Genomic DNA, 15,938 nt, shown 5'->3' with positions numbered 1-15,938 from the left:
ATATTCACAATCTTTAAACGATTTTCATAAGGACATCCCATCTGAGTGCATAAGCTGTGCCCATGAAGTTCTTTGGCACTAACATAACATTTCTGACTCTTCTTGCACCTCCGAAATCGATATACTTTACAGTATTTCTATCATTCAAATTAGAATAGAAGTATCCTTTTAAATTTTATTCTAATTAGAATAAAATATTTAAAAACAAACAAAGAAAAGTTAAAAAAAACTTACCAATTTGTTGCCAGTTTACACCATCAAGAGAGACTTGAATAGTGAACTCGATGATCCAATCATTTGCGTCATAACGTCCTTGGACAGAAATTCCATATACATCAAAAGGTACACTTGAACTGGCCATTATCCATTGATTTACATTATTTATAGCAGTAGTTGTAGGAATCCAGGCACGAACTAAGTTTACAAATAAATAATATTAGTTATTCTTTCTACTAAAGAATTTCCATCCAAAAATGTAAAAAAAGTATATTATATTTTTGCAAAAGTTAAGATGAATATTTACTTGGTCTGTTTAATTTTGAATTCTGAACTCCATGATCAGCATTATAATCTGTAGTCGATGATAAAATTAAGTAACCATTTTGAATACCAGGAAGAGTTCCTGCTGGTTGTGCAATTACACAAGCAACAAATATAGATAAAATTACAATAAGTTTAAACATTTTAAGGAATAAAACTAGTTCATCCGATTATTACTCTTATTTATATTTTTAATATTCAGCATAATAACAGTTTAATCAATCATGATCGATATTATATAATGATTGAATTCATTGAATTCAATCAAATAGATCTAGTCGTTATAAGAGGTTTGCAATATAGCTTAAAGTAATACCCAATAAAATAAATCTCCAAATCGAATCAATATTCTATGATAAAAGAAACCATTAAAAATTTTGCCCAATAATCAGTTGTTTTTACAAAAAGGTTGAAAAGATGTTTACTCCTGAGATTCGATATCACAAATTGGAAGATCTTCATGTTTGAGCATAAACAAATTGTTTGAAAAATGATTTGATTTTATAGTTTTTAAATATTTATATATATTTTTATTTATTAAATTATTTTTTAATTGAATAATCTAATGGTTGAATCAGCACCGGCACTGAAAATCCAAGGTTGAGTTGGGTGGAAAACAATGTCCAAAACACCAAGACCATCATCAGATCTGTGACGACGAAGAATCTTCAGTGGCACGATCAAGGCATTCTGAATGTAGTCGTCGTAGGTCATACCGTGGAACACGTGGATCGAAAGATCGTCGGAACACGAAGCAAACAGTGGTAGCGATGGATGGTAGACTACACGACGGACAGCCTCCTTGTGATAACGCATAACCTTGTATGGTTGTGACATGTCGAGATCGAACCAAGATACACGCTTGTCGTAACCACCGAGAATCAAATGGTCACCACTTGGATGGACATCGATCGATGAGATATAACGACTTCCTGTCATGACCTTCTTGATGAGCTTTTGCTTCATCAAGTCGTAGACACGAATTACATTTTGGTCGGCCAAGAAAAAGATTGGTTTCGATGGATGGAACTTTGATACTTGATAGGCGGATTTTGATTTCTTGAATGGTGCTTGTGTTTTTCTCTTGCTTAAATGATGAATCTTTACTGCTTTAGCTTGATCCTCAGATGCCACTGTACTAAAGTATTCACCTTTATGATGCCAATTAATAGTTTTAACTTTCTATAATATTGATAAGTAAAGTAGTAATAAAAATATAAATAAATTAGAACTAATAAATACAAAATAAACCAATAAATCTTTTTTCTGCTGATATTTACAAATTCATTTTCGATTTCAATTCTAATTCCATTCTCTTTGTTTAACAAATACCATTTGGTTGCACCTGATTGTCCATCATTTGATGATTTTGCGAAAATTGATTCCAATTCTGGATTTGGTTCTTCACCATAAAGTTTTGGTGTAATAATAATAATTTTAGTATCACTATAAAAAAGATGATAATGAAATTAATTAATTAGTAAATTTGAATGTCAAAGTAAACAATATTGTTAATAAAGTTTATATGAACTTACTATGATGCAGCTAAAATATTTAAATTCTTATTTGGATTCCATTGTACACAGAATACGGTATGTTCAACATTGTAAGTTTGAACACAACGAGTGGTTGAAACTTCCCAGATTTTAATGGTACCGTCGTCCGATCCAGATGCCAACCATTGTCCGCTTGGTGAAACAGAGATGGAACGTACACGACTGGTGTGTCCCTTGTATTGCAACTCCTCGTAGGATGGGAATGGTCTGAGATCTTGTGGTTTTGGAAGTTTCGGTAGCAAATGGGTACCGTCCTTGTCGAGCTTCTTTAAACGCTGCTTACGTGGACAAAGATAGAGATCCAAACAACGCTCGAAACGCTCCTTGATAATATTGTTATAGGTTGGGATACGACGCATGTGTTCGTACTTTTGTGGCACAAAGTTGTGTGGACGACGCGATGGATCCATCAAATGCCATGCCTTCAACTCGTTCTGAGTGAGCAAATACTCCTCGGGTGGATTGAACGACTCGACATGACCAGGCAGCTTTTGCTTTGGTGCAGGAATACGAGAGATTCTCTTTTCGGTACGCTCCAAAAGTTCGTCTTCCTGACGCTCCGCCTCTGACTTGGGTGCCCAGAGATCGTAGTTTGCCTTGCTTTCCTTCTCCTCCTTGGTGTCATCGAGTTTGATCCAACCGGCACGAATTGCAATGGCGAGACGACGCACCTCTCTCAGCTCGTCAGCCTTGTGTGGAAGGAACGAACGCTTGGGAGTCGGTGCATTCGAGAGAGGATGGATGCTGTCTGGGTTGGGACCTGGATCGTACCAATCTTCGTAGGGATTGTAACCACCTGGGAAACGACGTTGTCTGATACTCTTGATGAGTTCGAGATCCTCGTCGGTCAACTCGACCTTCTTATCATTGACTTTATCGTATACAGTTCTCCAGAACTTTGGATCGGCTTGATCCAAGAATTTATCGAGAGCGTCCCTCTTCTCACCCTTCATAATCTTATTACCATTGACATCATAACCAATGTGATCTTCATCGTCATACCAATGCATTGGAATATTACCAACTCTATTTACAACACTCTAAAGTAATAAAAAAGTTAGTAACTTTTCATATACTCGATTAAGTTGTTAATACTTACTTCGTCTTCCTCAGAATCATCTGTTTCATAGAATTGATTTGGATCGTCGTTGTATTCGTCCTCTGATGATGCGTCTGTTTTCGAGGTGGCTGTACCGTTGGTTGTGGTGGAGACACCGTCACTTTCAATGTCGTCTTCCTCATCGGATTCGAGATCGTCTGATTCCAAAGACATCAATCCTTCCTCTGAATCATCATCTGAATCTTCGTCATCGTCGTCTTCGTCATCTCCATCTTCTACGTTGGCCAAAGCCTTTTTAAACTCTAACAACTTTTTATATTCATCATCCAATTCCTTATCTTCGTCGTCGTCTTCGGCATCACTATCGAAATCAGCCAAATCATCTTCGTCTCCACTCTCTTGCTCTGGAGCAACTTGATCTTCCTCTTCTTCCTCCTCTATTTCCTTAGTGAAATTAAAGGTATTCTCTTTGTCTTCTTTCTCCTCTTGGATAACAGCCTTTGGCTTTGATTGAGTATCCTTTCTCTTTCCCAATGATTTACCAGAAGCATCAGCAGCAGCAGTATTTGATTCTACTACTTTCTTTACTGGCACTGCAGTTGGTTGAGCAACAACAGTTTCAACTTTCTTGTTATTATTCTTCTTTTCTGCACCATTAGTTTTGTTTGCTACTGGTTGTTGTTGTTTGTTCTCTGTTGTGGTTGCAACTTTCTTGACTGATGCAGTTGGTTTAGCAACGATACTTTCAACTGGTTGTTTCTTTGAAGTCGCAACTTTACCCTTGGTTGTTGTTGCTGTTGTTGATTTAGTTGCTTTCTTATCCATTTTTCATTCAACAACTATATTATATAAAAAAATACTAATATATTGAATAAAAAATAAATAAAATAAAAACAAAACAAATTTTTGAAAAAATGACCGAATAATTTATAAATATTAACAATCGAGTCGAGTGTTGTTACAAAATATTAATTTATTCGATTTTTTTTTGAATTATTTTTTTGTCAAAAAACCGATTGATCTAAAACGTTACACTGTAATGAACTTTGTGTGATAAAGCGTTGATCATTTATAACATAAATAATGTTAAATTAAAGGAAATATAATTAAAAAATATATATTAAGTTGAATTTACAATATATTTGTGTTTAAATTAATTTTATAATTATTATTAATATCATTATAAATTTTGTTTTGTTTTATATTTATATTATATTTTGGTTTGCAAAGAAAGAATGAGAACTGTAATTGAAAGATATTATGATCAATATTATGCAATTGATATTGCAGGTAAAGAGAATAATGATCAGTATATAAATAAACATTCTAATGGTGTATGTGTAGTTGGTTTAGCACCGACACATCCAGCGTTAACCAAGAGTATGGTGAAAATCGAATATACCGGTGACCTTGAAAACAATCAGACTCAAGGCACTCAGAAGAAAGGTGCATTCAAATTACATAGAGATACAATCGTTGCCTATATAACATGCGACGACAACTCCACCTACCCAATATACAGTTGCGTAAAAGGTAAACTGTTAGAAACAAACAAAACAATCACACAAAACATTGATATTTTAAAAAATAATGTAAGTCTCATTATATACATTACCAAATTTTAAATTACATTGATTATAATTTAACAATCATCATTATTATTTTAAAAGTATTCAACAAGTGGATATATAATTATAGTTGAACCATTTGAAACCGATGAACTCTCGAAACAAAGTGAATTACTGTCATTCGAGAAATATCATCAAGTTAGAGGTTTAGAGATTGTAAAAGGTCCAAAGTTTTTAAAAGATATAACAGAAGATGAAGAATAAAACACATTATTATTATTATTATTATTATTATTACTATTTATAATATATATATTAGTTTATTTTAAAATTGTTTATATTTTATTGTTTATTCTTGTTTATTTACTTTTTCACTTGCTAATCTTGTTGAAATGTTGTGAACTGAGCTAATGAAATTGGCGGCGGAATCGATGGTCATCGATGGTTGCATACCATGACCGAGATTGGCAATGTAACGTTGTGTTCCGAATGAGTTGATCATACGCTCGACTTCACGATCGATAACCTCTTGGCCGGCAAACATAACGGCTGGATCCATGTTACCTTGGAGTACCTTGTTGGTACCGGCAACAAACTCACGTGCAACCTTTGGCTCAATAGTCCAATCGATACCCAAAACATCGTATTGAGAGAGTTGAGCGAGTTTCGTCAAACCAAAGTTTGATCCCTTGGCAAAGCAGATCATAGGGATCGTTGGATGCACCTCTTTGACACGCTTGGCAATATCCACCAGATAGGGAAGACAGTACTCATCGAAGAGATCGGGCGAGAGATCGCCAGACCACGAGTCAAACACCTGGAGAAGCTGGGCACCGGCATCGACCTGACCAATGAGATAGCCAACTACGGTGTCAGTCAGCATCTTGAGGAAGCGATGTGATTCCTCCTTGTATTTGTACAGCCAGAGTTTGGCGTGGTTCATTCCGGAACCGCTGATTCCGCCACCCTCGATACAGTAGGAGAGCAGTGTCCACGGTGCACCGGAGAATCCAATCAGTGGGACACGACCCTCGAGACGCTGACGAGTCAGAGTGATTGCATCGAACACATATTGCAACTCTTTCTTTATATCTACAGGGTATTTGACGCGAGACATCTCCGATGGTTCACGTACTGGATCTGGGAAGTGTGGTCCTTTGCCCGGGATCATCTGCACCTCCAAACCCATCGCTTGTGGAATCACCAAGATATCACTGAAGATGATGGCAGCATCCAAACCTGGGAATCTATCGATCGGTTGCAAAGTAACCTTACAAGCCAACTCTGGATTACGACAAACTGTGAAAAAGTCTACATCTGCACGAACCTCTTTGAACTCTGGGAGATAACGACCTGCCTGTCTCATAATCCAGACTGGTGTACGCTCTACTTTTTCACCTCTACAAACTCTTAAAATTAAATCATTCTTTAATTCTGCAAATCTTTGATCCGACATCTTTATAATTATATATATAGTATATATATTATCTTTGTACTGATCTAATATATATCTAAAAATCTTCTATCAATCATGACTTTTTTTTATTTCATTGTGTTTCACCCCACAAATTTAATAAATTTAAATTCAAATGAAAAAAAAACGAAGACGAATGATGCATTTAATGATGACATAAAAGTGATGGTGAGAATATTCATATATATATAATTATGTTATATTTTTTGTTTTTGATTTATTTTAATATAATTTAGATGATCTTAAATCTTCGAGTTTCTTTAAAATCTCTGATGGTGACCTGGAGAGTTCTTCGGCGATCGATTGTTGTTTGGTTGGATCCAAGCTGATGTATTGTTCACAGAGATCACCATCGATGACATTCTTCACTGGGAAGTAGTAGGAACGATAGGCGAGATGATCACGTCCACAGAGTGGTGGGTTCTCTTGACGCATCTGAAGTTCCAGCGAGGTGTAGAAATCGACGTCCTCTCTCGATACGAATGGCACCAGCGCACCGATCGTGCCGTTCAGCGTTGCATAGACAAGAACTTCCGGTCCACCAACGGAGAGCGATGTCTTTGAGATATGATTGACTGTCTCACCAACATAAAAGTTGATGATGTTCTCCAGTTTGTGCGGTGCGCCATTCAGGTAGCCCGATTCAAACTTGAGCTTGGATCCGGTGGGATCTTCTTCGACCTCGTCGGAAACCGACGCGGGAAGACGATTGATAAAGATGTTTCCAAACTTGTCGGCACCGGCGACCGTGTCGTAGTCGAGCATGGCCGACGCCGTGACAAAGCGTGGCGATGTATCGTCGGCAAACACATAGAGTTGATTCTCTGACTTTTTGTATTTCGCATAGTGGAACGACTCTTGCACGTCACCAACGATGATTCTATCACCCTGAGTATGCATAGTGATGATTCTATTGGGCAGTGTTTTGTTCTCGCATTTTCTGAGCAGTTTCTTCTTACCCATCTCGTAGATTCTCAGCTGGTTGGCGATACCGACCAACAGACGACCTTGGAAGTGAGAAATGGCATAGGGAACTTCCTCTACTTCGGTCTTGTAGACGAGTTGCAGTGTTTGTCCGTTGTTTGTGAAACGATAGAGATGGATCGATGCCGATTCAACCTTGCGAGGATTCAGTTGTACGCCTTTGCCGCAACCGACCGCCAAGAATACCTCACCTTCACGGTCGTGGAAGATGCATGTTGCCAGCGAGTAGGCAGCTTCGTCTTGATCCAATTTCACCAAATCCAAAGTTCTATAGCTGACTGGCTCGAGTACTCTAATATAGGACAACCACTTGCCATCGCCAGCTTTCGGTGGTTTATCGTTTTGATTCAAACTAAACTGATCGACTTCATAGTCCATATCGTCACCTTCACGTTTCACCTCTGGATCTTTGTCCTCTGCCATTTTATTACTACCATTCTCTTTGGGTGTTGGCAATTCATTTAAATAGTTGTGTTCTGTCTCTATTGATACAATATAGTGTGTCTGTGGATGCACTACGAATCTTCTTGGTGTGCACTTATAGGGCACGTTGACTTGATTGAATTTCTCACTGAGTTTCTCAATGACAAAGATCTTTAGGTTGTTTTCACTGGTGGCAACAATACCGTCGGGACAGTGTTCCGAACTGAAACCAGAGGCATTGTCAAGCGGTTCCACTGAAACTGGAACCATATCGTATCGTCCTTGGTTGACATAGCACAACCAGACACGACTGGACAACGCAAGCACAGCATTGCCACTCTTTAATTTGACACGTGAGAACTTGACTGGTTTTCTTCCGAGCAGTCTGGTTCTGGTGTCGGACAACTCTCCTGTGATCGGATCGACAACCGCACGTTTCATAACACCATTCTTCAAACCGACATTTAAAAAGAGAACTTGATTACTTTGATTTTGTAGTTGCTGTTGTTTGGCAATGGCGCTGCTGCTGCTTGCGGTTCCCTCTGGCATCTCCACGCCGATGGTCATCTCATTCATCATGAGCGATTCAATATGCATTCTTTCAGTGTCTAAAACCGATACTTGGTTGAGAAGATTGTCTTTGTCCAGCGAGAGAACACGCACAGGTCCTTCCCAATCGCCGATCGCCACGAATCTCGCCATTTGTCTTCCCTTTCGCACTGGAGCAATCTCCAATGCAGAGATCTCACGACGGAACTCCTTCTTGGCAACCTCTGAGAGATTACCAGCTGCGTCCAACTCGAAATAGATGACTTCACCACCACCGAGTGCGATAACGACTTGGGTGGCATTCGAAGTTGCCAGAGAGATAGTCTTTCTTCCGGGTGCACGCCACTCGTTGATTCTACGATCACCCTTGATATGTCTAATTCCATGTGGGAATACCTGAATGATTGAATCGGCACCGATCGGTCTGACGAGAATCGATGTAGTCGTTGCCAAAATACCGGAATCGACTACCTCCTCTACAGTCTCACCGACGGAGAGTACCAAAGTCGATCCAATGAAGGAAACAACAATATACTTATCGATAGAATCCTCTTGTGAACGAGGAATAGTCCATAAACCAGAGGGGATACCTGGTAGTGGTGTTCCCGCAATCTGGGCAATGGGCAAACCATAGCGGAGAACGCGCATAGCCGAGCGGTCAGCGACACCGGTGAGAGCGTAAATCTGAGGTTGCTCCTCGTTGACGAGATCCATCACTTTGAAGTCTAGGATTGGCGATAGTGAGTTCATTGTGGTTGTCTGTAGCAGATTCACCAGGTTCTTTCGCACGTTGAAGTAGCTGACACCGTCGATCTCACGGATGTCAGAGGCGCTGTCGTCTCCCAGCGATTGAATATGATAGAGTGAATGGTCACCAAACTCTGCCGCCATAAACAAGAATCCATTACGCAACACCGAGATACAATTGGCTGTCGGTATCGTGTCGAAATAGCTAATCTTTATCGCCGAGACAGTCTCGCCTTCGTATTGCAGCGAGATCTTGTAGAGATCGCCCAGCTCCGATTGCACCAAGAAGAAAAACATATCGCGCTGCTTGTGTGACGAGTGCGACACGATGATGACACCCTTGCTGTCGTAGGGTGTTCCGGTACGTCGCGGAATCTGTACGCGCAACAGCGGATGTCCGATGTTTCGATAGGTGATGTAGCCCTCGGAGCAAACCAAGATACCACCGGGACCGTCGCTTCCACCTGGCACCGTCATCAGCAAGTTCGAACTCGACTCGACCTCCTCACTCCATTTTCTGACTACGTTGTTCAATCCCAGGTCCAACTCGTAGAAAGTCAACATCATCTTACTGTGATTGTCTTCCATCTCCTCGAGATCGGTATCATCGCTATAGTCTACCGAAAGTGTGGCGAAAATTGGATTTTCAAATCCGACATCGACACCACACATTGCAAACAAAATAGTGTGTGACTTGTGTGCTTCCAACGGTGAAGATATAGTCAAACGAGCAGCTGAATCTCTATTTAAAATATATACTAATTTCTGTTTTTCAATTGCACCTACAATTAAATTAATTAATAACAATAAGTATTATTAGTTTTGATATGACATGAATGATGTTATATTGTTTTAGTTACCTATCATGAATGCACGACCACGTGGATCAGTAGCTAGATATTGACCTGGTACGATACGACGACAACCGGTACGACCGAATGTCTCTTGATGTACTTTTTCGAAGCGATTCTTGTTTGGGTTGTACTCGAGAATGACGACACGACCCGATTCCGAACCGATGATGATATAGTCTTTGGTGCCAGATGTCAATCTGAATGGCGCAATCGAACGAATCAAACCAAAGACCTCTGTGTAGAGTACCGATGTGATCTTACCATTGGTCTCATCGGGTCTGAGCAACTCTAGAGATCTGCCATGTGAAACCAATATCTCGATCTGTTTGGTACCAGAGAAATTACCAACAATTGAATGATATATAGATGTTGGCTTTTGTATAGTAAGATTATATAGATACATCTTTAACTATCTATCTCTATATATATCTTAATTACTATATATCTATCTATATTCTATTCTATTGTAATCTAATCGATCAAAAAAAAAAATATGATTAATTTTAAGTTCATTTTTTTTTTTGAAAATTTGAAATGTGTGGTTGTTGAAAAAACATCAATAAAAACAATCTTCAAGTTTAACCAAAGTTAACTGTCACAACCAATTTGCTTTATGAATATCCTCTAAAGGGTGTGTTTATTATCTAATAATAGATCTAAATCAAGATAACATCTATTATTTTATCTTTTGATTAATTCCCATTTTATTTTTCCTTTTTATTTATGCTTTTTTTCTTGAATTTCTTTGAATTTTGTTTGAAAGTTATTCTTTTCGAATTTTTGGTTGGATGTTTGTCCTAACTCTGAAATATCTATTTATTATTTTTAAAGACAATGAATAGAAATAATGATACAACTATTTTATTTCAAAGAATAATAAGAAATAAGATTCTTTTAAATAATATATGTGATCATATCCCATCAATCAGTTTATATCATGCAACTTGTACATCAATCATTTATAAATTTAAACAAGTCAAGTCACTTTGTTGGATCATTAGAAATAACTATATATCATCGTTGATCTATTTCTCAAAGTATTTACCTATAAAAAATATAACAGTAGATGATGCGTTGTTTATTGCGAGTAAAGTTGTGAATTTAGATCAGTTGAAATCGATAATGAAAGAATTGGATATCACTTCTCTATTTACAGAATCACGTGATATACTGCCGTATCATGCCAGATTTGGATGTGAATGGTTTAAGAGTATTGCCAACTCCTCTCAACAAGCAAACCTGCCAAATCTAAGTGATAAACAAAAGAATCAAGCAATAAACTATGCATTTCAATCTGGTGATGAAGATCTGTTGGAATACCTATTGATAGACTGGCCATTGGTTCACAGATATTTCAAAAGACAATATCTCTCCTCTTGTTAGAATGTCATCTGAAAAGATGTTTAGAATCTTTGAGAAATGTTGTGAATACATGTCGATCAAACTGCTCTACGAAGTTGCAATCAATGGAACACTCAAATATTTTAAAGCGATCATAGACACACTTCCCAACAATTTCCTGCTTAGTAATCAATGGATTTCGAGTATTATGGAGAATACAACAGATGAAAACAGAGATATTGCCAGTTATTATATCCAGTTGGTCACACAACAAGCTGATCCTAACTTCAACCCATTTTACAATGAAAAAGCACTACCAAAGATATCTGAACATATGCACTTAGATATGTATCTTTATTTCATTGATAAAAGAGGTAGAAACGAGGTGGAGTTCAATCAAGATGTGTGGAATTTATTCGTGAATGATATTCAGAAATCACTTGAATCAAACAATTATACAATAAGTGATTGGATCATTCAACATCTTCAAACAATGAAAGAGCAGCATAAACTGGATTTTCATTTGCGTGTTAGTATTCCACCGATGTCACTAAATGTTACCGATATCGATCAACATAGAAATGCAACTGGCAGATTCAAACTTTTACAATCAATGATTGATGAATCACCCAGCCAAGCGGAGGTAATAGAGCGTTTCAAGAAGAAAGCTATTCTAAACGCTCTTAAATCTTCAAACTACGAAGCATTCCTTTATGTCAAGGAGATGTGCAGTGATAAAAATATTTTGTGTTCGAGTTCCTACAACGCCGAAGCATTGTTTTATCTGCAGGACGTCTATTCAACCGATGCTATCGGTAAAGCATTGACATCGGTTGTGCAATACTCGCTCTCTCATGCCCGATCGATTGCACAATTGGTGTCGGAGCAATATGTGTGTGATTTTATAGCGTCTAATCATATCAATTTCATCGTGTTCCCGTTCGAATCTATCAATGATGTAATTTGGTTCCATGGTTTTCTCGAGAGGAATCTACCATACTTAATCAAGCAACCAGAGAATCCTCTTAACGATAAACATAATCAGATAAACATCTTCTTTGAAACTACTTTATTTAGATTACATAGATATCACCCAGAGATCTTCAACAGGTTATATCTACAATCACTACACACCAAAGAGAAATTAACATCAATTTTAAATCGAAGAAAATGAATAAACCATATCTATCTAATGTTTTAAACTGGCATGTAAAATTCTTGATAGAAAAAAAAAACAAAGAACAACAACTAACAGCCAACTTTAATATTTTTATTGATAAAATATCTGAAGTTTTTTTTTTTATTTATTTCTTCTTAGTGATTAAGTGTTGTTTAACTTGTTACACTCCTCTCAAAAATTTAATATATTTATTTAAAGACAATGAATAAAAATGATGTTACAACTATTTTATTTCAAAGAATAATAAGAAATAAGATACTTTTAAATATTATTTGTGATCATATCTCATCAATCAGTTTATATCATGCAACTTGTACATCAATCATTTATAAATTTAATCAAGTCAAATCACTTTCATGGATCATTAGAAATAACTATATATCATCTTTGATCTATTTCTCAAAGTATTTACCAACAACAGATTTAATTGTGGATGACGCCATGATTATTGCAAGCAAAGTTGTGAATTTAGATCAGTTGAAATCGATAATGAAAGAATTGGATATCACATCACTTTTTACAGCATCACATGATATAATACCATATCAGGCTAGATTTGGATGCGAATGGTTTAAGAGTATGGTCGACTCCTCTCAGCAAGCCAACATGTCATATCTAAGCGATAAACAAAGGAATCAAGCAATAAACTATGCATTTCAATCTCGGTGATGAAGATCTGTTGGAATTACCTATTGATAGACTGCCATTGGTTCACAGATATTTCAAAAGACAATATCTCTCCTCTTGTTAGAATGTCATCTGAAAAGATGTTTAGAATCTTTGAGAAATGTTGTGAATACATGTCGATCAACTTGTTCTGTGAAGTTGCAATCAATGGAACACTCAAACATTTTAAAATAATCATGGAAACTCTTCCTGTCAAGCTATTACTTAGTAATCAATGGATTTCAAGTATCATGGAGAATACAACAGATGGAAACAGAGATATTGCCAGTTATTATATCCAGTTGGTTCGGCAACGAGCTTATCCTGACTTCCAACCATTTTATAATAAAAAAGAACTGCCAAAGATATCTGAACATATGCATTTGGGAATGTATCTCTATTTCATTGATAACAGAGGTAAAATCCAGCAAGAATTCAATCAAGATGTGTGGAATTTATTTACCGGTGATCTTCAGAAATCACTTGAATCAAACAATTATACAATAAGTGATTGGATCATTCAACATCTTCAAACAATGAGAGAGTTGAAAAAGGATTTCAATTTGGGTATTAATATTCCACCGATGTCACTCTATGTTACCGATATCGATCAACATAGAAATGCAACTGGCAGATTCAAAGTTTTACAATCGATGGTCGACGAATCGAAAGAATATTCAAGCATAATAGAGCGTTTTAGGAAAATAGCGGTTTTCAATGCTCTTAAATCTTCAAACTACGATGCATTGCTTTATCTCAAGGAGATCTATACTACCAATATTCTCGGTAAAGGATTGACATCGGTGGTTCAGTACTCTCTCTCCAATATCCGATGGATTGCTCAGATAGTGTCAGAACAGTATCTGAGTGACATGATAGCATCCGATCATATCCATTTCCTCCTGCACCCTGTCGAAACTGTCAGTGAAATAATTTGGCTACATGGTTTTCTCGAGAGGAATCTATCATATATACTTCTTAAGAGATCAGAGAGTCCTTTTAAAGATCAATATAACCAGTTAAACATCTACTTTGAAGCCACTTTGTTAAGATTAGATCGAAATCACCGAGAGATCTTCAACAAGCTATATCATCAATCACTACACACCAAAGAGAAATTAACATCAATTTTAAATCGAAGAAATTGAATAAACCTATTATTTTGTACAACTATTATTATAATTAATTATTCTTACATAAGTTTCAGATCAAAAAGTTTGTTCTTTTGTTTTAAAATTTTTCTTTTTCTATTTTTTCTTGATCTTGTTTGTTTGGTAACGATTTAGATTATATTATTAGCACAAAAATGACAACAAATTGCACGAGACATAATAAAACATTTAAATTTATATGCCACAAATGCAATATCCTAATGTGTTCCATATGTATTCTTGATCATTACAAACAACAACTAAATCATTCTAGGTATTGCGAACATATTAATATAATTAAAAAGTCATTAGACAATATATTGGTCAGTAGCAATGTCATGGAAACAGATAGTAGCGTCGATAATACCAATAGTAATAATGAAGATTCTGAATTCTCGAAATCAATCAAATCGATATGGGATTCATTAAAGTCATCATCGTTATGCTACCATTCATTATCAGTATCAGAGAATGAGATTACACAACACTTTGAACAACTACACCAATATCTGATAACTGAGGAACATAAATTAAAGAAATCAATCATCAACGATAAAGAAACAATCATTAATTATATAGATAATAATATTAATAAATTGAAATATATAGTCAATATTTTAAAGATAAATAATAAACTGAACAATGATATTGAGAATAATAAAAGTAACGATGATGATGATAATAGTGATAAAGATAATAGTAATGATGGTATGTCAATAATTGAAGATACATCATCACAGTATTCAACAGCAACTATAATGGAATCAATCACATCAAGTTCATCATTAAAATCATTCATCATTGATAATAATCAGACTTTGTTCAGTGATCAGTATGATCCTTTCAATGCTAGTGAACTAATCAAACAACATAACAATGATAGGTCATTATTGCTACTGGACCTCATTTATAAATACAACAATCAATTCAAATCATCGACAATTACAAACTCTGCTTCATCGTATCAAGTAACAATCAAACAACATGACTTTAATCAGCTGAATTTATTGATCGACCAATCAATCAAACTTTCGAAAAAAGGAACATATATATTTACAACACATCGTGACAAAGGAGCGACACTGATTGACATATCAAACAATAACTCTATAGATGAAATCTATATTGATTATAATTTTTACGGTACATTCCAATCAATTATTTCAATAGGCGAATATATCTATTTGTTCGGTGGACACCACAATCTTGGTAAATGGATGAAATTCTCAATAAAATCGAAATCAATTGAAAAAATTGGCTATTTAGAAGGAATAAATGATGATTTTAATATTTCAGTTTGTTACGATGGTCTAGATCATATCTATTTGGTGAGCGGTGGCAAAACAAATAGAATTGATCGATTTAATATCAAAACAATGAAATTCGATCATTATCATAAATTACCCAAAGAATACTATAGTCAAGTATCAACAATGATCTTCAAAGGCGCATTATATTCAGTATCACAAGATCAAAATCTCATATTTAAATTAGATTTGGCAAATCGAACCGTAACAGAACAACAAATCGACACGATTCCATACACAGCCTGTCATGATAACAACGGAAATTTCTTCATTTTCGATCGAACAAACGCTCGGTTCATTAAATACAATGTTGAAGACAAACAAACTGTCCATCTCTATTATATCCCTGCCTTAGATGGACGTGCTTATTTGAGGTACTATCGTGAATCACCAACATCAAGCTTTATCTATTCTTTTGGTGGTGTCAGATATGGTAATTTTAAATATTCAATTGAAGACAATCAATGTGAACCATTCTTAAAAAATGATAATTTAGAAAGACATTGGTGTGGATCTATAGTAATAAATTATTAGATAT

General features: G+C 36.1%; 8 protein-coding genes across 8 annotated transcripts; 4 read left to right on the top strand and 4 right to left on the bottom strand.

Moving 5' to 3' along the window:
- Positions 1–13: 13 nt before the first annotated feature.
- On the bottom strand, positions 14–683 carry PPL_09487 (uncharacterized protein; the record flags this gene model as incomplete). Its single annotated transcript, XM_020580281.1, has 3 exons — positions 14–165; positions 235–414; positions 524–683. 3 exons carry the CDS (start codon positions 681–683, stop codon positions 14–16), a joined length of 492 nt encoding a protein of 163 aa, XP_020428868.1.
- A 406-nt stretch (positions 684–1,089) lies between these two features.
- Positions 1,090–3,981, bottom strand: PPL_09486 (WD40 repeat-containing protein; the record flags this gene model as incomplete). Its single annotated transcript, XM_020580280.1, has 4 exons — positions 1,090–1,722; positions 1,821–1,986; positions 2,076–3,136; positions 3,196–3,981. The coding sequence occupies 4 exons, from the start codon at positions 3,979–3,981 to the stop codon at positions 1,090–1,092; spliced, it is 2,646 nt and encodes an 881-aa protein (XP_020428867.1).
- Positions 3,982–4,391: 410 nt separating this feature from the next.
- On the top strand, positions 4,392–4,988 carry PPL_09485 (uncharacterized protein; the record flags this gene model as incomplete). The annotated part of the gene is made up of 2 exons (XM_020580279.1): positions 4,392–4,748; positions 4,827–4,988. The coding sequence occupies 2 exons, from the start codon at positions 4,392–4,394 to the stop codon at positions 4,986–4,988; spliced, it is 519 nt and encodes a 172-aa protein (XP_020428866.1).
- Positions 4,989–5,073: 85 nt separating this feature from the next.
- Positions 5,074–6,180, bottom strand: hemE (uroporphyrinogen decarboxylase; the record flags this gene model as incomplete). The annotated part of the gene is made up of 1 exon (XM_020580278.1): positions 5,074–6,180. The coding sequence occupies one exon, from the start codon at positions 6,178–6,180 to the stop codon at positions 5,074–5,076; it is 1,107 nt and encodes a 368-aa protein (XP_020428865.1).
- A 240-nt stretch (positions 6,181–6,420) lies between these two features.
- sf3b3 (CPSF domain-containing protein) lies at positions 6,421–10,158 on the bottom strand (the record flags this gene model as incomplete). The annotated part of the gene is made up of 4 exons (XM_020580277.1): positions 6,421–6,773; positions 7,158–8,870; positions 9,345–9,683; positions 9,762–10,158. 4 exons carry the CDS (start codon positions 10,156–10,158, stop codon positions 6,421–6,423), a joined length of 2,802 nt encoding a protein of 933 aa, XP_020428864.1.
- A 431-nt stretch (positions 10,159–10,589) lies between these two features.
- PPL_09482 (uncharacterized protein) lies at positions 10,590–11,138 on the top strand (the record flags this gene model as incomplete). Its single annotated transcript, XM_020580276.1, has 1 exon — positions 10,590–11,138. The coding sequence occupies one exon, from the start codon at positions 10,590–10,592 to the stop codon at positions 11,136–11,138; it is 549 nt and encodes a 182-aa protein (XP_020428863.1).
- A 166-nt stretch (positions 11,139–11,304) lies between these two features.
- On the top strand, positions 11,305–12,945 carry PPL_09481 (uncharacterized protein; the record flags this gene model as incomplete). The annotated part of the gene is made up of 3 exons (XM_020580275.1): positions 11,305–11,988; positions 12,183–12,305; positions 12,475–12,945. The coding sequence occupies 3 exons, from the start codon at positions 11,305–11,307 to the stop codon at positions 12,943–12,945; spliced, it is 1,278 nt and encodes a 425-aa protein (XP_020428862.1).
- An 83-nt stretch (positions 12,946–13,028) lies between these two features.
- On the top strand, positions 13,029–15,934 carry PPL_09480 (uncharacterized protein; the record flags this gene model as incomplete). Its single annotated transcript, XM_020580274.1, has 2 exons — positions 13,029–13,801; positions 14,368–15,934. The coding sequence occupies 2 exons, from the start codon at positions 13,029–13,031 to the stop codon at positions 15,932–15,934; spliced, it is 2,340 nt and encodes a 779-aa protein (XP_020428861.1).
- Positions 15,935–15,938: the final 4 nt, after the last annotated feature.

The sequence above is a fragment of the Heterostelium album genome (genome assembly GCF_000004825.1).
Source record: "Heterostelium album PN500 unplaced genomic scaffold PPL_scaffold11, whole genome shotgun sequence".
Classification (NCBI taxonomy): domain Eukaryota; phylum Evosea; class Eumycetozoa; order Acytosteliales; family Acytosteliaceae; genus Heterostelium; species Heterostelium album.
Note: the sequence above shows the minus strand (reverse complement) of the source record. Positions and strands in the feature narration are given on the sequence as shown.